Here is a 25,699-nt window from a genome sequence, read left to right as displayed (position 1 = left end):
GGGATGGGCCAGCAGCCTATTGCCCCCGGCCCTCAGGCAGGGCAGGGTAGGCAAAGCTCAGGGTCCTCTGACCAGCCGTGCAGAGGAGCCAAGCACTCCCGGGGTGGCTAGGGAAGGGGGCAGGCGGACGCAGGCCCATCCGACTCCACTGCATCCCAGCCCAGGGCCCTAGCAGTGGCAGTCAGCAGGGATCCAGCTGCAATGCGCTGACTGACTCGGTCACACTCAGCCACTCTCTGGTCTGCTGTCCCTGGGCTACTGCCTCCCACTCCATCCCTGGGTACCTGCAGCCACGTATCTCCCTCTGGGTCACCGGGGGAGACGGTGAGCAGGCATCCTGCAAGTCCCTCACCATCAACCGGTGGCAGGTCTGGAAACTCCTCAGGGTCATCCGCAGAGGGCAGCTCCTCCAGGTTGCAGGGCCCCAGGGGTACCTCCGGTCCACGAGGTTCGGTCCACTCCACTGGGTCCTCCATGTCAGGCAGCTCCCCATGTCAGGGCCAGCCTCAGGGGGTTTCTCCCACCCAGCGGGCTCAGGCAGCTGCTCCCAGGGCCCGGCAGCCCTCTCCAGTCACTCCAGCCCAGCAATTCGGGCAGGCTTTGGAGGCTCTGCTCAGCGGGGCAGTTGCGCTGAACAGTTACAGGGCCTGGGTCAGGCCTAGACCACCACCTCTAGGAAGACACGTCTGTCTCCAGCAACACCTTCCCCTGACTGAGCTGCTGGGCCTGCCTTTTATACTTCCCTCCCTAGCCCTGACTCCGCCCCTCTGCTGCCGGGTGACTTGGCCTGCAGGGCCTGGTTCTGTCCAGCAGGGGTGTCACGACCCTTCCTCGGGCCCAGGCTCCAAGGAAGGCCACTAGCAAACAAATGTGAGAGACAGCCCAGGCTAGTGAGTTAATGGGGCACAGCACTCCCACAGTCCCAGGTTGCACCCTGGGGATCCCGTCACACGGCTTTTGACTTTTCCAGGTGCTTCTTCACGTCTTCCGGGGCCCAGCAAATCCACTGCACCAGATCTGAGGCGGCCAGATTGGGCGAGGGTGCAGGTAGTCATGGGTGGAATCGGGTTGGTACCCATAAATGGTAAAACAGGGGCTGTGACCTGTGGATGCATGGTGCATTGTTGTAGGCAAAACTCCACTTAAGAGGGAAATGAGAACCAATCATCTGGTCATGATGGAGGTAGCAGCGCAGATACCGCTTGAGAATCTGATTGGCCCTTTCTGTCTGGCCGTTGAACTGGGGATGGTAAGCAGATGAAAGACGTGTGGACTCCCACCCCGCCTTGTGTGAGAACCAGGCTGTGAACTGCAACCCCCGATTGAGGTGATGTGCTCTGTAAGGCTATGGAGGTGGATTAGCCGCATAGTCCAAAATTGGACTGTTTCCTCAGTGGAAACAGAGGCCTGTGCAAGGGCTGCAGTAAGCCATTTCGGTAAAGTGGTCCACTATGGTTACAAATGTCACAAATCTGTTGGGCTCTGGTAATTCTACAATACAATCTACAGTGATGGCTGCCCAGTGTCCAAAGGCTGGAGAAGAGCACAGGGCTTGTGGCGTGGGGTATTGCCATGAGCATAAATATCACAGGAGGCAACCAAAAGGTTGGGGCCACCACAAGGAGTGGGTCTCTTGAAGTACCCCAAGTGTCCTGCTAGGGGAAAATCAGGATCTAGTTACAGGTCTGAGACTCTTGCGGCTCCTGGGGGCACACAGACACAATTCCCTACTTATGTGATGCCTTCCCAGGAGTCACGTGGCTGTTTGCCGAGCGCAGCTTGTTCATCGGGCAGAATTCCTGCGCATATCCTGGTGATGTGCTGCACTGAGAAAGTTACGAGATTTGAGGAGGAGGGTTGGTTCCTGGCTGGAGTCTTGTGGAGTGGTACTGGATCTTCGGGACGGGGCATACACCTTGCTAGTTTGTGGATCCGAGGCAGTAGGTGGTAATGAAATCAAATCATGAGAAAAATAAGGCCCACTGAAACTGCCATTGGTTTTGTAATGAACACTGAGAAATTCCTGGAAAATTGTAAACAAAATAAAACCCCAAAGGCTTGTGAACAGGCCACGGAGCCCTTGAGGTGGAAAGTTCATAGATTTCAAGGCCAGAAGGAACCAATGTGATCATCTAGCCTGACCTCCTGTGAAGGGGCCTCCTCTTTAAAGGGACCTCCTTTTAAAGGGTGAAAGCTGATGCAAAAAATTAATGCCATAGTTTTCTGGGTAAATATCAGTGTTAATAGTGGGGGCTGGGAGAACAAAAAAAAAAAAAAAAAAGCAACAAATAGAAAAAGGTACACATGCTTCTGACCTGGCTTCCTGCTGGAGAAAGAGAGATGTCACCTGTGACACAGGTTCCTTGGCAAATGATCCTCCTGTATAACACAGGCCAGAGACCTGCCCTGACATAATTCCGAGAGCAGAGCTTTTAGAAAAACAGAAAATCTTGATTCAAAGATGTCAGGGATGGGGATTCCACCACAACCCTTGATAAATTGTTCCAGTGGTTAATTACTCTCTCTGTTCAAAATTTACGTCTTATTCCCAATCTGAATTTATTTAGCTTCAGCTTCCACCGATCGATCTTGTTCTACTTTATTCTGCTAGACTGAGGAGCCCCTTGTTACATATTTGCTCCCCACGTAGGTACTTACAGACTCTAAACAAGTCACCCCTAAACCTGCTCACCCATGTGAGTAAGTGACAGGACGTGTGGCTTGTGGTCTAGCCCGTAGAACAGCCTGTAACTCCCTGCTCCAGACACAGAGAGGCTTCTTGTGCGCCAGGGTTTTTGTTTGAAAGTCCTGGCCCAGAAGAATATTTATTGCCTTCTCTGTCTAAGTGTGTGTCCCAGGAGTCAGCCTGGCTGGCTGGTTAGGATCTAGTGGGCAGCCAGGAACGCCCTTTCCTGTCCTGATGGTGTGACAGGCAGTGTGCTGGGAGCACGCTGGACTTGATGTGTTGATCCTAATCCCATGATGCAGGTCAGGGTAACATTGATGGGGTCAATAATTGCTGACTCCAGGGATCCTGCCAGCTCCTATAAGCATGGGACACACTGAGGATGGGAGGCCTCCCCTCCAGTTGCAGTAAGGTAACTGTAGCATTTTCTGCACTGAGCACTGACCCCAGCTGTTGCATTCAGGGGCCAAGGATCAGAGAGCAGGGAGGGCAAGAGACTGCTGCAGAGGTAAAGGGGGAACGAAGCCAAAGGCAATGGAGCCCACTGGCCTGGTTTCCACGTAGCTGCCTGAGAGTGAGGGGGGCTCTTTAAACGGCAGCTCATCCAGAGACCTCAGCCCAGGAGAGAAGATCTGCCTCCCTCCCCCGAGACAGAGCTGGGGGAGAAGCAGCCCCTGAGACACACCCCAAAGCGTGTGAGGAGGCTGAGAAAGGGCCGACGGGGAATGCTGTACTCTGCCCCGGGAAGGAGACCCTTTGTGAGGCAGAGACAGCCAGAGAGGGGCAAACGCCCCCTCCCTACTCCCCCGATGGCAGGGAACGGAGCAGCAGGGGGGGCATCGTTAGCTGAAGGGGGACGTCTATCCCTCAGCACAGGAGGCTCAGTGCGGGGGGGCCCTGTTCTTACAAGGGCAGCTGCTGTCGCCGGGGCCCCAGCCAGGACCCGGTCCTGTGAAAGGAGGACAATGATCCCACCCCTGGCGCCAGGGCTGCCGAGCTGGAGTGGAGAGCAGCGCGCTGCAGGGAGTGGGTGGACAGTGGGATTCTGGTCTCCCATGGCCACCGCTCGGGCCTATCGCCCCCTCAGTCCCGGCTGACACACTCAGAGCAGGGAGAACCCAGCAAGGAGCTCCGTGGCAGAGGCACATGAGCTGCTGGGACCAGCAGTGCCCCACAGCCCCTGACGGTTGGCGTGGCGGTGATCCTGGCTGAGCTGCTCTGGGCTCCCTGCCTGGGACTCCGAGACAGCAAAGGGAGACCGAGCCCTCCTCAGCGCTGCCTTCCCTGCGCCTGCTCCACAGGGCACCGGGTGAGGCTGAGCGTGGGGGCCGCTGTGCCCTCCTGAGGGCAGCTCAGCCCTACGAGCGTGTCCACACTGCAGCTGGGAGCCAGCGCCCCGGCCCAGGGAGACAGACTCGAGCAGGAGCACTGAAAAGAGAAGCATGGACCCTGCCCCTCTCCCTGGCCCAGGCACTCCCCTGCCGCCCTCCAGGGCTCAGCCCTTTCCCCTCTCAGCAGCAGCTGACCCCACAGCACGTGGAAGCTGCTGTCCCACCCAACTCCCATCTCCCTGCTGCACTGTACATTCACCCCATGCAGCTCAAGGGCCCTGGGTGGGTCTGGGCCGCCTGCTGGCTCTTTAGCTGGGTGAATGTAGCCTACCAGGGCTGAGAGCTCCCACACCGGGGTTCTGGGTCAGGGACTGCGCCTGTACAGACAGAGCACTGTAGTCCCGCTCTAGGACTCCTCCTACAACACCAACCCCTCGCAGTCCTCTCACACTGGGCTGGAGCCAGGGGCCTGCCCTGCTCCCGTCCCTAAGGCAGAGGCTAGCTGAACCCTTTGCTCTCTGCGTGGCTGGTGGCCCCGCTGCTGCACCTGCCTGTGTCATTGCTGGTTTCGGGGGAGCTGCACCCGTGGAGCGACCCAGCCGTAAGTCAAGCCTCAGTCTCTGGCAAGGGGCACTTTAGCTCGCCTCTCTGAAAAAGGCCATTAGCCCTCCAAGAGCCCAGCCAGCTGCGCGCTCTGGGGGCCAGGGGGCTCTCCGCAGCTGGAGTCTCCCCTGTCACAGGGGACGGATGAAAAGCAGGGAAGAGAAAACAAAACAGCAACTGCAGGAGACTTGAGAACCAAGCCAGCATAGAAACATGAAGGCTGGAGAGTGGCTGGACCCCACCGGCAAGCAGAGCAGGTGGCAGGCTTACCTGAGCGCTGGTACTCCACTGAGGGTGTAGGCTTAGAACACACAATGTGACTGTGACTGTGTGAGTGTGTGTGTGTGTGTGTGTGTGAGTCCTTCCATAAACCCACTAAAGCACGTGATACTTCAGTGACGTCACACAATACATACGCTAGCTGAAGCCAGGATATTGGGATTTAATGAGGTATATAGATGAGTTTATACAGGAGGGAGGCGTCTGCCCCATGGCTTTGTACTTTGGCCCATGTTAGCTGGGACAGTGGGAGCAGCTGTGCCCAGGGCTCAGAGAGGTTGTACAGTTAAAGGAAATGCTCCTGCCCTGTCTTGTAACTGGGTCACGAGTTCCAAGCCTTGCAGAGAGGAGTTGGGAGCAGGCGATTGGCTGGTCTAGGCACACGGGGCTTGACCCTGCACTCCTCACACAGGCTGAATTCCCAGCACAGTGAAATGGATTGACTGGGGATTGGGCCTGTTTGGGGACTGCAGGATCGGGCCCTTCTTGTCCATTCACAACTTTCACATGCCGAGCCCAGTTAAAAATAACCAAGGATAAGGGAAAGAGCTGGACTGGAGGCAGAGCGCCTCCTGTAGGCCATACGGACAATGCAGGGCAGAGAGCCCATGGCCCGCTGCTCTCACGGCTTGTCAGTTCCAGCGCCTTCCTCTGGCTTTGGTGTCTGGGTGTTGCTGCCTCTCTCCACAGTCAGCCGGGCACTGCATTCCACCGCCCCGTGCCCGTTGCTGACCCTGCACACATAGTGCCCTGCATCCTCCATTGAGAGCATCATGATGGTGAGGGAGCAACTTCCATTCCCCTTGCTGTCTATGCGGAGCCGAGGACATTCCTGTAGCGGGGCATCATTCCGGAGCCAAGTCACTTCCGGGTCAGGAAAACCTGCAAGGCAAGAAGGCAACAGCGATGGGCCAAAGGTCCACTGGGCCACCCAGAATATTGGGACATTTATCGAACCCTACTGGCTCTCCCAAGTTGGGTGTCACATCACAGCCGCTCAAATCCACATCCACCCTGCAACACGTGCCACACAGCTGTGTCCTCTACCGGGGGCAGACTATGAAATCTCAGTCACGTTCTGCAGCACAGGACCAGGTGTTAGTCCAGTACAAGATAACCACCTTTTGGATCAATGCTCCCACTTCCTAGGTACCAAGGTACCCCAAGAAAGTCTCATCTAAGCATTGCCGCTTAGCTTGTGAGAGTTCAAAGCACAAAGTGCTCGGGCTACAGACTGCAGTGGGACACGGTATTAACAGAGATGTGCAGCCCCCATTCGTGCAACACAGGGAAATCTTGTGCACAAGAGTGATTTAGGCCCTGCAGAGCCTGCTTCCGGGGGCTAGCATCCTGCCAGGGGACAAGCCCCAAGGTCATTCCAAGGATTTCAGTCGTTTGGGGGTGGGCAGCCTTGCAGGTTCCCATGGGACGTTACCTTCAACGTGACATTGGAGGCAGATACTGCTGCCTTCCACTGCCACTTGGTCAGTCAGCGGCTCCAAGAAGCTGGGCCCATGCTTGATCTGCTGCTGCAGGAAGATGAAGACCGGATCTTCTTCCTGGCTGTGGCACAGCTCTGGGGACCAGGAAAGGCAGTGGGGAGAAGTGACATGTTAACATGCAAAAAGGTTAATACGCAGAGCGTCTGGCTGCAGCAAAATTGGAGTCTATCGATTACCAAACTAGAACAATACAAAATGAACATGGCACATGTGGATCAAAGGATCAAGGGAGAGTCGCACAACTGAGCCATTCCTTTTAGGTGACCAATCTGAGGAACGGTCCCAGACTGAGGTGTCAACAGAGGAGGTTTTGGAACAAAACAGTAGTAATAAGTAATTTGGAAGTTAAACAGTAACAAGTCACTAGGACCAGATGGTCTTCACCCAAGAGTTCTGAAGGAATTCCAAGATGAAATTGCACAACTATCATCTGTGGTATGTAACCTATCACTTATATCAGTCTCTGCATCAGATGACTGGAGGATAGCTGATGTGATGCCAATTTTTAACAAAGGCTCCAGAGATGATCCTGGCAATTACAGGCTGATAAGTCTAACTTCAGTACCAGGCAAACTGGTTGGAACTATAGTAAAGAACAGAATTAATCAGACAGATAAATGAATATGATATGTTGGGGAAAAGTTAATGTGGCTTTTCTAAAAGGAAATCATGCCTCACTAATCTATCAGAATTCTTCGTGGGAGTCAACAAGCATGTGGACAGGGGTGAACTAGTGGATATGGTGTACTTGGACTTTCAAAAAAAGCTTTTGACAAAGTTCCTCACCAAAGACTCTTAAACAAAGTAAGCAGTCCTGGGATAAGAGGGATGTTCCTCTCATGGATCAGTAACTGGTTAAAAGACAGGAAACAAAGGATAGAAGTAAATGGTCATTTTTCACAGTGGAGACATGTGAATAGCTCCAGTGATCTGTACTGTGATCTGTACTGTGCTGTTCAACATATTCATAAATTATCTGGACAAAGGGGTAAACAGAGAGGTGGCAAAGTTTGCAGAGGATACCAAATTACTCAAGGTAAGTCCAAAGCTGACTGCAAAGAATTACAAAGAGATTTCCCAAAACTAGGTGACTGGGCAACAAAATGGCGGATAAAATTCAAATGTTGATAAATGCAAAGTGCTGCACATTGGAAAACATAATCCCAACTCTACATACAAAATGGTGGGGTCTAAATTAGCTGTTACCGTTCAAGAAAGATCTTGGAGTCATTGTGGATAGTTCTCTAAAAACATCTGCTCAATGTGCAGCAGCAGTCAAAAAAAGTTAACAGAATGTTAAGAGCCATTAGGAAAGGGCTAGATAATAAAATATATAGTGGCATCATGATATTTTCTAAATCCATGGTACTGTGCACAGCTCTGGTCCTCCCATCTCAAAAGACATGTATCAGAACTGGAAAAAGTACAGAGAAGGGCAACAGAATGATTAGGGATATGGAACAGCTTCCATATGAGAAGAGATTAAAAATACTGGGACTGTTCAATTTAGAAAAGAGACGACTAAGGGGGATATGATAGAGATCTATAAAATCATGAATAGTGTGGAGAAATTAATAGGAAAGTGTAATTTACCCCTTCACATAAACACAAGAACTAAGGGTCACCCAATGAAATTAATAGGCAGCAGGTTTAAAACAAACATAAAGAAGTACTTCACACAACACACAGTCAAACTGTGGAACTCATTGCCAGGGGATGTTGTGAAGGCCAGAAGTACAACTGGGTTCAAAAAAGAATTAGCTAAGTTCATAGAGGATAGATCCATCATTAGCTATTAGCCAAGATGGGCAGAGACGCAACCCCATGCCCTGGGTCTCCCTAAACCTCTGACTGCCAGATGCTGAGACTGGACGACAGGGGAGGGGTCACATGGGAAATTGCCCTGTACTGTTCATTCCCTGTGAAGCACCTGGCATTGGCCACTGTCAAAAGACAGGACACTGGGCTAGATGGACAATTGGTCTGAGCCAGTATGGACATTCTTAGGTTCTTATTTAGCTTATCAAAGAGAAGGTTAAGGGATGACTTGATGAATCTGCGGGTAACCACGTGGGGAAATTTTTAAGAGATGAGGGCCCTTCAATCTAGCAGACAAAGTGCTAACAAGATCCAATGGCTGGAAGATGAAGCTAGACACACTCACAGCAGAAATAAGGTGTGTGTTGTTAACAGTGAGCATAATTAACCACTGGAACAACCTTACCGCGGGCTGTGATGGACTCTCCATCACTGGAAGTTTTTAAATTAAGACTGGATCTCTTTTCTAAAAGATCTGCTCTAATTCAACGACAGCTAGTGGACTCTAAGCAGGAGTCAGTCCAAGGAAGTCCTGTGCTCGGTCATGTAGGAGGTCTGACGAGATGATCACAATGGTCCCTTCTGGTCTTAAAATAAAACAAAAACTATGAATTGATGAAAACTCAGGCAAGATGGCAGTGAAGTCAGTGGGTGAAGGAAAAATCATTCTGAACAACTAGCCAGCCACACAACTTCCCCTTCCCTTGAGGGCATCTGCCTCAGCTTGCCAAGATGGACCACAGGCCAGGAGTCCTTCCAGACTGCTCATCCAAACTCGTTACCTAACTAGGGCGACCATATTGCCCCAACTTGAGAATAGGATGCGCAGGGCGGGGCAGGCCCCAAGCTGCCTGGTGTCACCGCTCGTCCCCCGCGCACCTTCCTCTGTTCCCCCAGGTGAGCCAAGCAGCAGAGGTGTGGGCCGGGGCGGTTGGGGGGGAGGAAATAGAGGAATGGGTAGGGGCTGGGCAGCAAAGCAGGGTGGGAGTGTGAGGATTTTAGGGCTTGGAGCCAGGAGGGGAAGCTATTGGACCATGATCCAGTTAGTCGGGTGATGCCCCTGTGATAGCAGAGGCAAGGAGGAGGTTCCAGGTAGCGGGAGGGATCCCGGGGAAGTGGGGGAAGGCCAGGATGCAGGGACATTATTTCAGATTTTGGTATTGGGTGTTGGGGAGGCAACTCCTGGCTAGTGAGGAGAGGAGAGGGGGATGTGGATGGGGTCACTCCTGGCCAGTGGGGGGGAAGGGAGGGCAGAATAGGAATGGTGGAGAGGGATGGGGTCACTGGTGTGAAACACCTCCCTAAATGGTGCCCTGCCGGGATGTGGCAGCAGTGGGCGACTGGAGGCAGACGGGGCAGGGAAAGAAGCCAGTTGGGGTGGTGGGGGGGGCTGGGCTGGAAAGGGCTCAGGGGACTGGCCCCGAAGGACGGTGGGTGGAGGCTCCGGGAACCATTCCGGGGGTTGCCGGGGAGGCTGTGCCACGCTTGGTTTCCTGGCACAAGCGGATGCTGCGGGACCCAGCTGGGCGCTACCAGCCGTGTTGCCCGGTAGGTCTCAGGGCCCACGAGTTGCGGCTCCATGGCCCGGCCGGAGAAGAGTTTGAATTAGGGCCCAGACTGCACTGCAGAGTGAGCACCTGACCCCCCATCGCTCCCTGACTGGAGGGGCAGGGCACGGCAGAGACACCTCGTCGGCCCGGCTCCTGTTCCCCTCTCCCCCAGACATCGCCGCTCGCCCCCCTGAACGTTCAGGGGCGTGCTCCACTTTTGTGGCAAACCTGGGCATTCGTCCCTTTGCTCTTCCCAACTGACCAGCTGGCAAGCGCAGACGGGACAAATGCCCAGTTTTGCCAAAAAAAAGTTGGGATGTCAGGGGCAGGGCTTAAAAAGGGGGCGGTCCCGACCAAAACGGGCCGTATGGTCCCCCTACACCTCACCAGCACCCGCTGCTGCCCTGCCGTCCCCCAGCGATAGCTAGCGGCAGACGGAGGGAGGTGGGCTTGGCCCCACTGCTCCACGCACAAGTTTAAGATAAAGCCCATTACTCCGTGTCAATAGCCTGATGCTCCGTGCCTGGGGCTGTTTCAGAGACGACCTCCCTCCATGATCGGGCTCTACGGGGATAGACACAACGGGCCTGTTCACAAAGCAGAGCTGGGCAGGACCCAGAGTTTTCCAGCAGCTACGGATGGTCCTTTCCACGAGAAATCAGTGACCACAAACCTCTCCCCCGAGGCCCGTGTTTCATCCAGAGCTTTCCCCCAAACTCACTGGCCTGCCTGTGGCCACAGAACCACGGGGGAACTAAGCCTCTGCCCTCTCTCAACCCCACGCTGGCTGGAGCCTGCCACGTCACAAGCAGGAGATCCAGCTGGGCGGGGAATTGGGCGCACCGCAGCAGAGGCTGGCATGGTGACGGGCGGGGGGACAGCACGGGGGTAGGAGGAGAGGGTGGGTGGGCAAGCGAGGCTGCTGTTACTGGCCGCATGGCAGCTGGTAGATGTGGCAGAGCGGGCAGGGCTATGGGCCATGGGGGTGAAGACGAGGAGCCCGTGCTGGCTGCGGTGGGGGGTTGATGCATTCTGATGGGCTGGGACATTACCTCCCTTCTCCGGAGCACTGGGGGCGGTCACGGGGTCATCCAGCTTGCAGGACAGCCGGGACAGTCTCTTCAGGGCCAGCAGGACATTGCCTGTTTTCTAGAGAGGAAAGAAGCAGTGAAGGTCCCTAGAGGGAAGGTCCCAGCCAGCTGGGAACAAGTGATGACTCCCTGCCCCCCTCGGGCCCCAGGCACGGGCTGGCCGCACCAGCACGAAGGCCAGGAACCTCTCTGCCCCCAGAGGAGAGTGGCACGGGTGGCCCCAGCTCCATGGCTGGAGGGGAGGCTCTTTCCTGAAGCCCCCTTCCCAACAGGGCCTATTGCCTGCAGAGTACAGGTCGCACCCGTCCAGCAGGCAGGAGGTGGCCCCAGCAGAGCCGGCACCAAGACCCAGCACCAAGCGCACCTGCCACTTCTGGCAGGCCAGGAATCGCCTCATCCTCTCCTTGGACAGCGCCTTCGTGCCGCTCTGCTCCGTCTTCTGCAGCCAGGGGTGCGCGAGGGCCTGGTCGCTGGGCAGCCGGCAGCTGGGGGCAAGTGCGTGGAAGGGGTTAGTACAGCTCCACCACTCAGGAGGGCCGGCCCCGACTCTGCCCTTTGGGGACAGGCGGCGATCTCCGCAGTGGGCGCCAGGCTCTGTGGCCAGGGACAGCTCCATCCTCACAAGCCCCCCTGGCTGGGCTCTAGGCGTAGGAAGCAGGACGCTCTGACCTTGGTGTGTGTGTCGGGGGGTGAAGGGCAAGGGCGTGGCAATACCTGCAGCTTCACCCCCTCAACTTCTGCCCCAGCGGGGGCACTGCCCACCCCAGCCGCTCCATGGGCACAGGGCCCTACATGCCTCCTGGGATTTCCACTTATCCCAGCGTTGCCACCTCTCCATGTTCTGCAGGGACGGATTCCAGGGGGCCGGAGCCTCTCTGGAAATGCCACAAGAAGCTCCAGCCCCTTGCAAAGCTCAGCCCCGCAGAAGTCCGTCCCCTCTGCTCACTGCCCCACGGGGAGATGGGGAGGGGAGCAAAGAGCCCAGCTGCTCAGTGCAGCCCTGCTCCCCCAGTGAGCAACAGAGACTGGACTGTACCCCCACGGCTTCTCTCCCCCCAGCCCCCATTTGGGTAGTGAGAGTGGGGTGAGGAGTTCCTGGAGCTGCCCAGGCCCTGGAAAGGGGTGAAGAAACATAGAAGGAGCAGAGTTGAGGCTGGGAGGAAGTGGGGGTGGAGGGTAATAAGTACAAATTTTGAGCTATTTGGACAGCATTGAGATTTTCCTATAAACTAAAGAATGTTTTGCATTTGCTGGATAATGTACGTACGTATGGAGGTGTTACCCACACTATACAAAGAAGAATGATTTAATATTATTTTTAAATACTTCGTGACTGAATCGATTGTTTAAAAAAAAAAAAAAAAAAAAAACAACATTGGGGGTTATGAATATAGTCCCTGCACTGACCTACAGAAAACTCTGCAAGGTGGTTGGTTTTGTAAAGATATTCTTGCAGGGAAAGACCTTGGCTACATACATAAACCTTGATCAAAAATAATAGGAAAAACTTGATACGTATCGAAGGCGCTTTGGTTTTCTTGGGTGTTCTCTGCCTACAACATCCTTTATCCCTCTCTCGCTTATCAGAGCCAAAAATCTGACCAGCCTTCACTCTAAATCCAGCCTGCTCAAACCCGGGTGCCACTGTTCAAAGTTGGCTTGCAGGGCCTCACAATCTTCTGCACATATCGCTAAGTCATCAGCAAATAGCAAATCCCCTTCACATGGTCTCCCTTACCACATCCAAGACAACCGCAAGCCAAAAAGGGCTCAGCGCTGACCCCTGGGGCAGGCCAGCATTTACTGGAAAGTGTCTGTTGTCAAAACCGAATGGAGCTACTACAGTAGCCTCCCCATCATACATATCCTGGACAGGACGGACACATCCTTCCAGCACATTTCTCCGTCGCTAATTAAACCAAACTAATTCTCTTGGGACAGGATCGTTCACTTTCTTCAAGTCCACAAAACCATGCCCAGTTGCCATCTCTTTTCTCTGAACTTCTCCATGCGGATTCCTAGACCGTATGGCATCAATCGTACTCCTCCTCTGCAGAAATCCATATTGACCTTTCCAAATGTCAGCTGTTCCACAAAGATGCTTTTCAATAATCTTCTCTCATAGCATATGACATCAGCTTAATTGGGTGATAATTAGCACCCAGTAGAACATCTCCTCCGTTTAAAAACGGGCACCACAAAGCTTTTACACCATTCATCTGGCCTTTTCTCTTTTGAAGAGATTTGTAAAATACTTTGGGCCTTCCATTCCCCGTGACTTCAGTGCCTCCACCGGTACTTCACCTGGCTCAGGTGTGCTCTCACGTTCCTTTTTTTTTAGTGCCTCTACAATCTCTTCCTCCTGCATGCAATCTGTCATGACCCACATGTTCTTAATTCCTTCAGTTTTCCTCATTCATCGCTCTTCAAAACAATCACTCCAGACTTCCCTGATTGATTCCCAATTCGTTTGCAATATACCATGTTCATTTCTAATATGAGCAAACCTGTTCACGTCCCTGTTTTCTCTCTTCCCTTAGCAGGTTTGTAGATTGGCTTTGCTCTCTGATATCCTGCCAGTCAGTTACATAGCTCGTCATAAGCCAGAGTTTTAGCCATTAACAGAAGCATTACAATTACATTGAAATAAGTCTCGTTACTTAGGACTAACCCAAATAAAATAAAGACGTAACCATTTTGTATTTTCTCCATTCTAATTCTCCCCTTAAATGTGTTTGTGCACCTCCAGCACACGTCAAGTCTTCATCTGAGCAACCAGAGAAAGGCCCGTGTGCACTGGAGTTTGGCTTTTCAACATGAAATCATCACACACACACACACACACACACACACACACACACACACACACGATTTGATTTGGTTTGTTAAATCATGCTTGGGGAGGCCAATTCCAGGATTTTGAAGGTTCTGACTCGTTGTCTTTGATCTCGAGGTTGGCAAAACTGTTCTCACCCAGCATCGCCCATTCCACCAGGCGTTGGCACATGCCCCTCTTCGCTCTCTGCGCTCCCATCTTCACCCAGGCCTTCCTCCCCCAGACCTCTCAACCACCTACTGAGGGCTGGTGTGTGAGTTGGGAAGGGCCAACTTCTCAGTCCCACCACTGCTCCTCTGCCCCGTGCCACCCCATCCCACCCCCTAGGAGTGCTCCTTCTGTTCCCCACCCCCAGAGCACTCTGGGAAGGACCGTTTCTCCCTGCCCCCCGCCTCAGCAACTCTTACCGGCTGTCCTTCTGCAGCAGCTGGCTGATGAAGTCCTTGGCCTCCTGGGAGACCTCCGAGAAGGTCTCCTCCTCGAACTCCCACTGGGCAGCCGTGATGTTCTGCAGCGTCTCCATGTCACTGTCCCCCTGGAAGGGGGAGTCCCCGCTCAGCCTGCGGAAGCGGGAGAAGAGGCTGTGAGTGGCTCAGCCGGGACCTCTGCCCCACCGGCCGTTAACGGGGAGCCCACCTACAGGATGTAGCAGATCACGCCGATGCTCCACATGTCCGTGGTGAATCCCACCGGCTCAAAGGCGATCACTTCCGGGGCCATGAACTCCGGGGTCCCATGAATCACCTTCACGGGGGTGTCTGGATCTGGAGAGACAAGAGAGGAGCAGTCCAGCACCCCCATCCCCGCAGACTGTGCTTCCATGTCTTTTGGATCCCCGGTGACACCCTGCAGCCGCCGTTACCCCCACGTGCAGGGGAGCAGCACCTAGAGGCCATAACCGAGACTGAAGCCCATTGTGCCGGGCGCTGCACGGTGAGAGGCAGGCCCTGGCAAACAAGCAGACAGCCTGAATTGACAAAGGCAGAAGGGGAAATAGAGGCACAGGGAGAGTCACCCAGGGTCACCTGGGATAAAGCGCAGGTCTGCTCCCGCTCATACACGTCTTGCTACGGTGGCTTTGACGCTAGACTCAGCCGCTTTGGCTCAGAACATGCCCAGGGAGCTGGTCTGCTGGGGAAGCAGGAACTGCAGACTATGCCCCTTCTCTAAGCACCGCAGAAGATAGGCAACTGGTTTTATGCTCTCCAATCCCAAGGTGCATGGGCAGAGCCCAGTTAGATGCCACCTGGGATGCAACTAACTGAAATTGAGCTGAATTTGCAGTAGAGATGGGAAATCTGCCTTGCCTGCTGACAGCACCTTGCGTCTGTGGGTCTCTGATGCTCTGCAGACAGTCAGGAACAAAGCAGCCCAACACCCCTGCAAGGTGCATGTCACCACCCTCACTTTACAGGCAGGCAGACAAAGCACAGAGGGGCTGCGACTTGCCAGCAGGCCAGTGGCAGAACTGGGAACAGACCCTGGATCCCCAGAGCGTCAGCCCACTGCCAAGTGTCTCGGCTCTACAAAAATGGGCAGGAAACATTGTAGGAAAGTCCCTGTAGCTCCAAAGACCCCGACACCTGCCTGGCCGGGGGTTCAGCTTCCAGCCAGAGCCGGGGAGCTGCACTGCAAAAACAGAGGCATGGAAGCAAGCGGAGGCTCAATGCACCCTGAAGATACCAGCAGGTAGAGGCCAATTTGCAGGGACACGGAGCACCGGCAGCTCCTGCTGACTTCAGCTGCAGACGCTCAGCGCCCTGGAGAGCCAGGCCTCAGGGGTCACAAGCGGGATGCCCCCCCGCGAAGACTCCCAAGTTGAGCAGGTTTGGTTGCAGTTTTGGGCAAAGGTTCAAGCCAGTTATTTTCTGGGACTCCTTTGCCCGCCCCCATTCCAGACACACCACGGTTGGCAACACGGGGAAATCGCCTTGCCGGCCCGGATGCGGCCAAGCGTGAAGCATGTGGTTTGCTGAATGGGGACGGATTTGGGAACAGAGTTAAGGTTACACACGTGCATCAGTGCTTTGCTGAATCAGGGCCTCTGCTCTGGGACAGTGAAAGGGGAGACCCCAGTAACGGCTCCCCAGCTGGGCCCCTCTCGCTCACCCAGTTTCCGGGCCAGGCCGAAGTCGATGATTTTAATCCAGTGGCTGTTCTTGCTGATGCAGACGAGGTTCTCGGGTTTGAGGTCCAAGTGGACGATGCTCTGGCGATGGACATACTGGATCCCCTCCAGGATCTGCCTCACGTACTGAATGCTGGTGGGCTCCGTGTGCTCAAAGTCGTCATCCACAATCCTCTCAAACAGCTCCCCGCCCGCGATGCTGCCGGGAGCACAGAGGGGTAGCCTAGCCAGGATTCCCTCCCCGAGGGATGGTTCTCTCCCGTGCCGGCCCAGATCCCAGCTGCCCAGAGACTCGGCCCTGGCACTATACCCAAACTAAACAGGCAAAACGCCTCAGGGACATGGGGAAGCTCCTTGGACAGTGTCCTGGGGGCAGGGAGCAAAGACACCCAACCAAGTCAAATCCAAACTGAAATGGAAACCCCGTGTGAACCCTCCCCCACCTCCGATCCTTCTCCTCCCAGTAAGGGCTGGACTGAACTCCTCATGTCAGAAAGGGGGTGGAGGCTCACGTACACGCTGCCCACTTCTATGCTCAGCCTCTCATTCAGCTCTGATTGATCTTCTGCGAGACCCCGGGGCACACATGCCCCGGTAACACATGTAGCCCAGGGCAGCAGGCCCAGAGACTGCGGAGGTGGGACGCCCGCTATCCCCTTCAAGGTGCAGCCAGGACCACCACCCTTTCACGCCATGCACCCAGCAGTGCCCTTTACCTCCTCCATCCCCACACCGTGCACACGGCAGCATGTCGTCTGAGGCTGCTCTAATCAGACCCCACCTCCACACCCCCAGTATCTGCCCAGCACATCCCCACGCACTATTCCAGCACCAGCACCAGCTCCGTCTGGCTCTGGAAGGCTGCAAGGCTCTGCACCAGCCTGGGGTGATGAAGCAAATTCATCAGTTCCACCTCCTTGCAGGCTGCCTCCCTCTCCTTGGATGTCCGCGTCCGGAAGTATTTCCCTGCCCGGATCTTCCCAGTGGCCTTTTCCTGCAGCTTGTAAACCATCCCGAACTTCCCACTGAGAGAGACAGGGAGCCAGGAGAGAAAGGAAGAGGGGTATTGGCTCCTGCTTCCCAGCAAGCAGGGCAGCTTGCACTTCCTGCCAACTGGCCTGTGGGGCGGCAGCTTGCAATGGATGGGGTGCTCCAGGCCAGCTCTTAGGTGTTTCCCAGCAGCAGCAGGATTTAAACTAAACAGCTGGGGATCCCCGGGGAGAACAGCACTGAACAGACTTAAGAACACTGCTGGTACAGCTGCGGGGAGTGACAATCTACTTAGATTGTAAACCCTTTGGGGCAGGGACTGTCTTTTTGTTCAGTGTCTGTACAGCGCCTGGCACGCCAGGCTCCTGGCCCAGGCCCAGGACTCCTAGACCCTACAGTAATGCAAATAAATAATAATACAGCTCTTGAGAGGATTTGCTGCAGTAGCTCAGACCCCTGGTCCACACCCGCCTCGGACGTGATGCTTCAAAGCTCTCCATTAGGACACTCTGCCCCACACATACACGGAAACAGAAGAGAGGAGCAGCGCCCCACTCCTATCCTGGAGACATTTCTGCTGCGAAAGCCAGAGCTGAGCAGCGGGACATCTCTGGAGACAAGACGGTCCCAGCAGAGCCCAGGCATTGCACATAAACCCCACCGTCCACTTACGCCCCAAGTTTCTCAAGCTGAATGTACAGGTCTGACGCCTTCTCCACGGTGTTTATTGTAATGTCGCGATATTCAAAAGCCTCCTGGCTTCTCCCACCTGCAGGGAGACAGACAGGGCAGGGGGGTGAGGAGCAGTTGAGCGACACACACACAACGCTGTGCCCAGACGTGGCAGAGGAGAACAGCAGAACGTGTCCTGTGAACCAGAGCGTAACTTGTGTTACAGCCACCATTGGAGGGGAGTGTAGAATTTCTTCTCCTGGCCACAGCTGACACGGTTTGTTTCGGGTTGTTTCCCTTTCTCCTGCCCTAGCCAGGCGCTGCTGTGGGATCGACGCACGCAACAAGCATCAAAAGCAGCAGAGATCAAGGAGGAAGATCGAGCAGAGGCCCTGAGATCTAGCCAAAAAAAGTGGCTCAGAGTTTTGGCAAGAGCCATTTCTGTGGGGCAGAGAGAGGGGAAGCCAGGAGGAGACCCAGGGAGGGGCCTGGGAGAGAGAAGTCGGCTGTAGATGGAGGTGAAGGGGAGAAGGGAGATGGGAGGAGGTGGGCTCAGCTTTCCCAGGGTGGAGGTGATGGTAATAATTGGGATCTGCCCAAACTGTGAGCTCAGCGGCTGGAGCTGGGGGAGAGTTCGCAGAGTGAGACAATGGCCGGCCACAATAAACGCTGATAAGTCCCAAGAGGGGACAAAGGCTGACTTAGCCCAGATCACATGGGCTGCGGATAGGATCCCAGGAGCACGTTAAGAGAAGAATGGAACCAAAAATGAATGGACCAAATTAGCATGTCAGAAATTAGACCTAATTAGTAAACAAAATACTGAGGGGAATGGGCCACTCCCATCACACCCCCAACCGGGCTCTTAAAGGGAAGGCGTCGGGCTCACCAGGACAGGCCAGACTCGTGGGGATCCCCCCAGGAAAGGCTGACAGCCCTTTGCTTTGCCCCAGAGCTTGGTCCTTCCTTGGGAAGCCTTGGTCAACGGGATATCCCGGCCAGCACGCTGGTGACCGCACCTGGCCAGCACCCCTGGATCAGCGAGGGTCCCCGCCGGATACACAGGAATCTTGCTCGGTCTGCCCTTCCCTTGTGTGTCCCTTTCCATCCTCCACTATCTTCTCCTGTCCCGAGACCAGCTGCACCGCACAGCTCCAGCACGATGGGAGGAGACAGCCCTGCCAGCTCTGTCCTGCCTGAGCAAGACTAATGCAGGAGAAGGAACCTGCCCAGACCAGCAGATGGTGTCTCAGGCTGGGGAAGCAACAGCTGTCGTGGCCAACTTGCCAGCACAGAGCATCTGGCTTGGCTTGACCTGCTGCTTTGGACCCTGAGAACTTCTGTATTTCTCCCAACGTCTCTCTTCTCCCCCTTTGGATTCCTGCTTCTGACAAGACAAAGTAACCCTGATTCACAGTGATCCCCTTGAAACTCCACAACCAAACCAGTCCTTTCCTCCCCAGGGCGGGCTGCAAGAATAAGAAACTCTATCCCATAGCCTCTGTCTGGAAGAGGGTGACACGAAGTGGAAATTTTCTGTAATATTTTTATGATTCCTAGGGGTGCCTCAGTTTCCCTCTGTACTTTGCTACCCAGTGGCTGTGAAAGGGTTAAGAGGCTGCCCTTGGACAGAGCAGGACACATGCGATGTGACTGTCTGGGGTGGGGTGAATGGGTCGTTCAAGGACTCAAACTGACTCATATGATGGAGGGTCCCCAAAGACAATGGAAGCGCCAACAACTGACAATTGACACTGCTCCATGGACACCTCCGGCAGGCAGGCGGAGCACACAAACTCAGCAAGGGTCTGCAGGAGGTGGACAATGGACCGAAAGGGGTCAGGTGGCTGGAAGACGGGTTGGCTTTTGGGAAAGACATGGCAGCTCTCAGCGGGGGCTGATGGAGAGATACCGAGAGCCGGAGCAGTTCCCAGGCAGCGTGACCGAGTGCAGCACCGGCTTGGCCTTAGAGGACTGTGTCTTACTCTTCACCTTTGCTGCTCTAAGCAAACCTGCGGATGTCCCGATGCTGCGTCCAGCTGACTAACAAACCTCCCTCTGTTCTGAAAAGGCTGCCTGGAGTCACGGCAAATACTTGCAGAGGGGCTTTGGTCCCTGAAGAGTGTGAATGTCTGACCAGGCATCCGTCTCACTCGCTCAGAGGTGTTGAGACTACGTGGCCTGCTCCGAGGGTCGAGTGGGACCCCTGGGTGACCGGCGCACTGAAGGGGCTCCTCCAAGGGAGAACTGAAAAGCTGGGAGTAGCACAGACCCTGTGGATCTGGGGCAGAAGAGCTTTGAGCAGTTTGGATTAAGTTGGTTTTGCAAAACCATTTGACTTCAGCTTCAAATGCTTTAGGTTTTGTTCTTTATTCTTTTCCTCTTGTTTAGCCCAGCCAACACACACCCAGGCTTTGGCGGGGAAATTTCTGGGCTGTTTGCTTTGGGACTAAGCAGACCGAGGTCTCTGTATCAACCCCCCCCCCCACCGTTTACCTGTTTTGGGTCGTAGAGTGCAGCAGCTTTGTGCTGACATGGTAACACCTCTGGGCCCAATTACCCCATCAAAACGAACCCAACAGAGACTAGGCTGCATTCATGTGGGGCTCGCTGGTGGCGCATTGTCTAAATCCTGGCCCACGAGCACTTGAAGGCTGGGACCAGATCTGTGTGGTTTGTACAGTGCCTAGCACAACAGGGGTTCCTAGGCACTACGGCAATGCTAGTAATGGGGAGGGAAGGAGCAGGAGGGGAGTGAGAAGAGGAGAGTGACCATGGAGACAGGGGAGATGCAGAGGCAGGAGGGAATGGGACAGGGAGGCAGCTGGAGAGATTAGAGCAGGTGAGAATTATCCGTGCCACAGAAGAGGGGGGGGGGGAAGAGTCAGAACTGCTCAGCTGGGTGTCACGGGCCCTAGACCCCACGCAGGTTTGGGGCAATTCTCTGTTAGCTCAAGCCGTAGGCACTGGGCTGGTCTGTTCCCACTGGCTCCGCCTGGCCACGGTGTGCTCCACAGTGACAGCTCTGGCCTCCTCGTGTGCCCAAAGATTTGTTCCAGTCCAACTAGAGCTGGTTCAGTTCTAGCCCTGTTGCACTTTGCAAAACCAGCTCTAGAACGCTGGGCTCAGGCGCCCCCGGCTGGGTGGAGCCCCCAGATCTGGGTCTGGCTTTGCCGGCCCATGGGGTGAATAGCGAACCACTCCGCTTGTCAGAGCTGCTGGAAGGGTTTGTACGTTCACTTCCCCAGTGGCAGCGGTTGTGTCTGCCCCAGGCCATGGCAGAGGACGGGGGAGAGGGAAGCGAAGCGCTGGACTGGAAGCGGTCAGCACCATACCTTCTCCTTGGGACATCCTGGCGACTCCCGACTCCTTGCTGGGGGCGCGGGGCCCGTAGGCGCTGGCGGCTAAGGCGTGGAACCGGTTCTCCCCTCGCAACTCCAGACAGCGCTGCACCTGCTCGGGGCACTGAGGCAAGTCCTGGTCTGTGTGTGACTCTCTGACTTCCTGACCCGCTGGTCCTCCACCACGTATGCCTGGACCACGCTCCCCCCGTCGGATCACAGGCTGCTCTTGGACAGGCTGAAGCAACTGGGCAGACAGCGGGGAGGCAGAGGGATGCCCGGGGTAGCGAGGACTGTCTGAAACCCATAGGGGAAGGAAGGAGGGTGTTACAGGAACAGACAGGTGGGCTGGGCCTGAGCAGACAGACCATGGAGGGATACAGGCTCTGGCAGCCCATCCTCCCTCCTCCCCCACAGGAGGCCGGGGTCCCAGGTCCTCCACCCCGGGCAGTGGGCGAGGAGCCGAGCCGTGAAATACTGGCATTAGGGAGACTGGCTCCCCCTGCGAGAGTGACAGAGGCGCAGCCTGGCTCCCTGCTGCCACGAGCCACCCGCTCTGCATGCTGGGAGTGACGGCACCAATCTGTGGGGACAGTACTCCCCGGGAACGGTCTGACCCTGTCCCTCCTCCCCCAAGCAGGTGCTGGAGGCTTCAGGGAATCTGCCGGTTGGGACTGATTGCCCACAGGGTCCGAGCAGCCAGCTCACTGTGGCCCTGTGGGGCTCCTGCTGAAGGCTGGGGGTTACCCCAAACCCAGCCTTGGCCCTTTCCAGGCATGGAAGAGCCAGGCCTAGGTGTGTGACCGGGATTCCTAGGGGAAGTCTGCCAGGAGCCCCTCCGTGCCGGTCTGTGTGGAACAGGACTGCCAGCCTGCAGCGAATACCCCACCCCTGCCCGGGCAAGCAGCATGACAGTGGTTAGCGCTCGTTCCGCTGCCACAGTCTCCATGGCACTGAACAGCATCTGCAGAGCCCTGCGCCCTTCTCTGTTCCTTTACCATGTGCAAAGAAGACTTGGAAGTTTAAACTAACACTCTGCCCCCTGCCCGTTAGAAATTCAGGTCTTGTCTGCCCCGGAAGGCCCTATGGGCAACTAGAGAACTGGCAGGATCATGACATCTCAGATACCAAGGATGCAACACCCGTTTTGAGATGAGAAGCAATTTTAAAACACCTATTTTGCTCCAAGCTCACCATCAGAAGCAAACTCCCCGCAAACCAGGCCACTCCAACTCAAAGCGGCACCAGACCCGGCCAGAATAACAGAGGCAAAACCTGCAGCCATAGCCCCACAGCTACGATGATCAACACCCCCCACCACACACCTGTCAGGATCCCTGGATCCTACACGTGCCGTCACAGCATGTGGTGCACCTCAGCCAGCGCACTCAGGGCCCCAGTGACAACTATATGGGTGAACCCGGACAAGCACCACGCTCGTGAATGAGCTCGCACGGGAAAATGAAAAAAAGACAAAAACACGTTTCACGATGTGCTCAGTCTGTGTCTCACCGGTCAGTCCTCATCCTCAAAGGAAACCTGCATGACACTTTCAAAAGGCGAACCAAGGAGCTTACATCCATTAGGCCCTGGATTTATGGCTCATTCCAACAATGTAGAACGCACTAACCCTGCTCTTTGTCCTAGCACTGCGGAGGTGGTAACGGGGCCCTCCACCTTAAATGGTCCCTTAATGCACATTAACTACTTACACTGGTAGCAAGGCTCTGGTCCACCTGGCATTAAGCTGTGACACTGGGTGCACCTTCCCAGCCCCGAGGGAGAGCTCTGCATGGCTCAAAAGCTGGTCCAAGAACAGGTATTCCCTCCCCCACCGTGTCTCTCTAGCATCGTGGGACTGACAAGGTTACAACGGCATATTTCTCTCCAGCACCTGTATGAAAAACGATCCGTGTTCGGAATCCACCGTCCCTTCCAGGTCCCACCTCGGGCCATCCAAAGAGTCCCTGCCAACACCCTAGTGCTCAAGATTCTTTGTTGGTTTTTTTTTTTAAAAAAAAAGCAGAATAGCAAAACCTTTAGCAAAAGCCAGACCCCTTCCAGGCCACCCTGCACCAGAGAGAAGCCAGGAGGGCACTTCCTGTCTCTGGAGGTCAACATTAATCCCCTCTCCAGTCACTGGTGATCGGTCAGAAACGAAGAACAACTGGGGAGCTCAGCGCCAGGCCACCCACATCGGCCACCCACGCAGCAGCACCCAGTGGGCCCCTTCTTAGCAGGATGGATGCAGACAGCAGCCAGACTCCTCTCAGCTTAAGAGCTGGTTCATCTGCTGAGACCCATTGGCAGGGGCAGCACCTGGGGGACATTAGCCCTGCCACCACCCAGGCTGTCCCCATCGCCTTCCCCAGGGCTGCCACCCCTCCGTCCCACTGTCAGCGGCAGAGCTTTGTGCCAGACGCTGGGTTAGTCTGGGTCTCTCTGGTGCTAGGAAGCAGCAATCCAAAGGAGACACCTGCCCCGCAGCTCTCCTGTCTGCCACCCTCCAGGCCAGGCAGCCAGCAGCTGACAGTGCGGTTCTGCTCGTCCCATTCTCTGCACAGGGCAGCAGCTCAGCTCTTGGCAGGAAGCTCCCAGACAGCACGTGCCACTCACCGGGGCTGGGTTTGGCAACACACCCCTGCTGCCAGGAGACCTGCCCTGGGGGATGCAGTCAGGAACGGAACACTACAGCATGCACATCACCCCTCCAACACTGCTGCTGGCTCCCAGCCCGGGGGGGGGCACCTCCTAGACAAGCAGGAGCCCTGTAGCAGGGTGGTTTTACCCCAGCGTGGAAAGCCTGGGCTGAGTCAGCCTGACTACAGGACAAGCCCCACCTGGGGGGAATCAGGCAGTGCCCCAGCAGGAACAGAACGTGGCTACCCCCAGGGGAAGAGCAGCCAGGTGCAAGTGCTGGGGAATGAGCTGGGGGCAGGCCAGCCAAGAAGGAAAACAAGCTGTGGGGGAGAGCCAGGCAGGGAGGCCTGGGCCGGGAGAGACCCTAACTAAATAGGGAAGAGACAGAGAGACCCAGAGGGGAAGCAAGCAGCAGCCTCAGTGTAGGGAATCAGCCTTAGGGTAGGAAGCGGTCCAGTTAAAGGAGCAGACCTGGCTGTTCAGTGCAGGCCCTGGCCCAGAGCTCAGAGTGCGGGGCTGGGATCCCCTTCTGGCTCCAGAGAAGTGGGTGTACAACAGGGTGGATACAAATCCATTTTATTTATTTTAATTGGATTTTTTTTATTTAAATCAGAGTTTTTGGATTCTTTTAAAATCAATAAAACACTAAATTTCTCTTTCATTTAAAAAATAACAATTACAATTAAATCTCATCACAAACATACTAAACCTACCCTTACAGTCTCATACAAATGTATTAATGGCTCCAGTCTCTCCTAGTCTGTCCAACCTAACTACCAGCTCCTGCTTCTTGAAAGTTCTGGGCTTTCAGTTTCTGTTTCTCAGCAGACTGACATCCCATGTGCAAAGAAAGACACAGCTGGATAGGATTGATGCTGTTATGTGGTGGTGGAGCTGGGCCAAGCGAGGCAGAGGAGTTAGTTAAGACACTGTCTTAAAGACAGGTTCCAGAGGGGTAGCCGTGTTAGTCTGTATACTGCAAAAACAACCAGAGTTCTGTAGCACTTTAAAGACTAACCAATTTAATTTCTGCAGACATAAGCTTTCATGGGCTGTAACCCACTTCGATGACGAAACTTATGCCTGCAGAAATTAAATTGGTTAGTCTTTAAAGTGCTACAGGACTCTTGGGTTTCTTTTTGTCTTAAAGACAGTGAGACAAAGGACGGAGTCAGAATAGAAAGGAACGGTGGAGTGGACTGGAAAGAAAAAGGGAAGACATTATTCAGTACACACACAGCTTCCTATATTTCCCCCACACTTTTGCCACAGAAAAACTGTCCTGGTTTCTGAGCATAAGAGAGACTCTATCTGGGAATATTTTCAAGAAATTCCTTCCCTGGGTAAAAAGGGAAAATGTGTCAAGTACATGTTTACTGATGATGTTTTGAACAAAGTCATTCCCCTGAATTGGCGGAAATCATTAGCCAGGCACCTTGAAACAGAGTTCCTTCACTTGCTAAGCCAACTTTTCACAGCAGTAGCTTCCTCTGCAGGCAGAGAGAGAATATTTTCATGGTTTGGTGTTATTCACTCAAAGCTAAGAAATCGACTGGGAGCTGAAAAAGCAGGAAAACTCGTATTTCTGCTTCAGTCTATGACTAAAAATGACAGTGGGAGTGGGGAAGATGAGAGCAAACTGTAGAAGTTTTAAGGACAGCGTATGTTTAGCGTTGTGATGACCTGTCTGTTAGAGTTAATAACATTTGAAAATTAAAAAAAAAAAGAGTTTAAGGCCAGCCGGCAACTCAGGAGAAGCTGCAATTGCAAATGTGAAATGTTTATGGAACATTTAAGATTTAGTTTAATAAAATGTAAGTGCTGTTGTGTGTGTGTGTGTGTGTGATTTAGTTCTTACCATTCCTAATGTACTGCTGCTGCGTCTGCAGCTTGACATGGGTAATGGGTGTTATGTGCTATTTCCTAAATTAATAAAAATCAAGTTATCTAAAAAATGACACAAAGTATACTCTCCCAGCTGTTCTCAAATGCTGTACTGAGCTGTAAATTAACATGTTTTAGTGCTCAGATTTGCACCATTGTTTCAGAAATATGTGAAGAAGTATCAATGGGAAACTTGATTTAAATCAAGTATTTTCTCTTGGTAATTTAAATCGTGATGTAAATCGCCTTGATTTAAATCAGTTCCCCCCAGCATACAAGCCCATTGCAAGGATGATTGGGCTGTGGGGTGCCGCAGGCTAAGCCTTGAAGATAGGCTGAGGAATGGGC

The 25,699-nt window shown here is 54.3% G+C and overlaps 1 protein-coding gene across 3 annotated transcripts; it reads right to left on the bottom strand.

Moving 5' to 3' along the window:
- Positions 1-1,910: 1,910 nt before the first annotated feature.
- On the bottom strand, positions 1,911-23,570 carry LOC137158482 (myosin light chain kinase, smooth muscle-like). Of its 3 annotated transcripts, none has more exons than XM_067556255.1 (11): positions 23,444-23,570; positions 20,822-21,124; positions 17,487-17,583; positions 16,646-16,849; positions 15,806-16,023; positions 14,337-14,460; positions 14,104-14,256; positions 11,225-11,345; positions 10,822-10,918; positions 6,335-6,475; positions 4,265-5,781 (listed from the first exon to the last, which is right to left on the bottom strand). In XM_067556255.1, exons 2-11 carry the CDS (start codon positions 20,835-20,837, stop codon positions 5,522-5,524), a joined length of 1,431 nt encoding a protein of 476 aa, XP_067412356.1. In that variant the 5' UTR covers positions 20,838-21,124; positions 23,444-23,570; the 3' UTR covers positions 4,265-5,521. The 3 variants fall into 3 exon arrangements, with proteins under 3 accessions (XP_067412358.1, XP_067412356.1, XP_067412357.1); XM_067556256.1 differs by lacking the exon at positions 23,444-23,570 and adding an exon at positions 22,722-22,819; XM_067556257.1 differs by lacking the exons at positions 4,265-5,781; positions 6,335-6,475 and adding an exon at positions 1,911-2,023.
- Between the last annotated feature and the right edge of the window lie 2,129 nt (positions 23,571-25,699).

This window comes from Emydura macquarii, unplaced genomic scaffold, assembly GCF_026122565.2.
Source record: "Emydura macquarii macquarii isolate MOO-44397 ecotype Brisbane River unplaced genomic scaffold, CSIRO-AGI_Emac_v2 contig_1692, whole genome shotgun sequence".
Classification (NCBI taxonomy): domain Eukaryota; kingdom Metazoa; phylum Chordata; order Testudines; family Chelidae; genus Emydura; species Emydura macquarii.
Note: the sequence above shows the minus strand (reverse complement) of the source record. Positions and strands in the feature narration are given on the sequence as shown.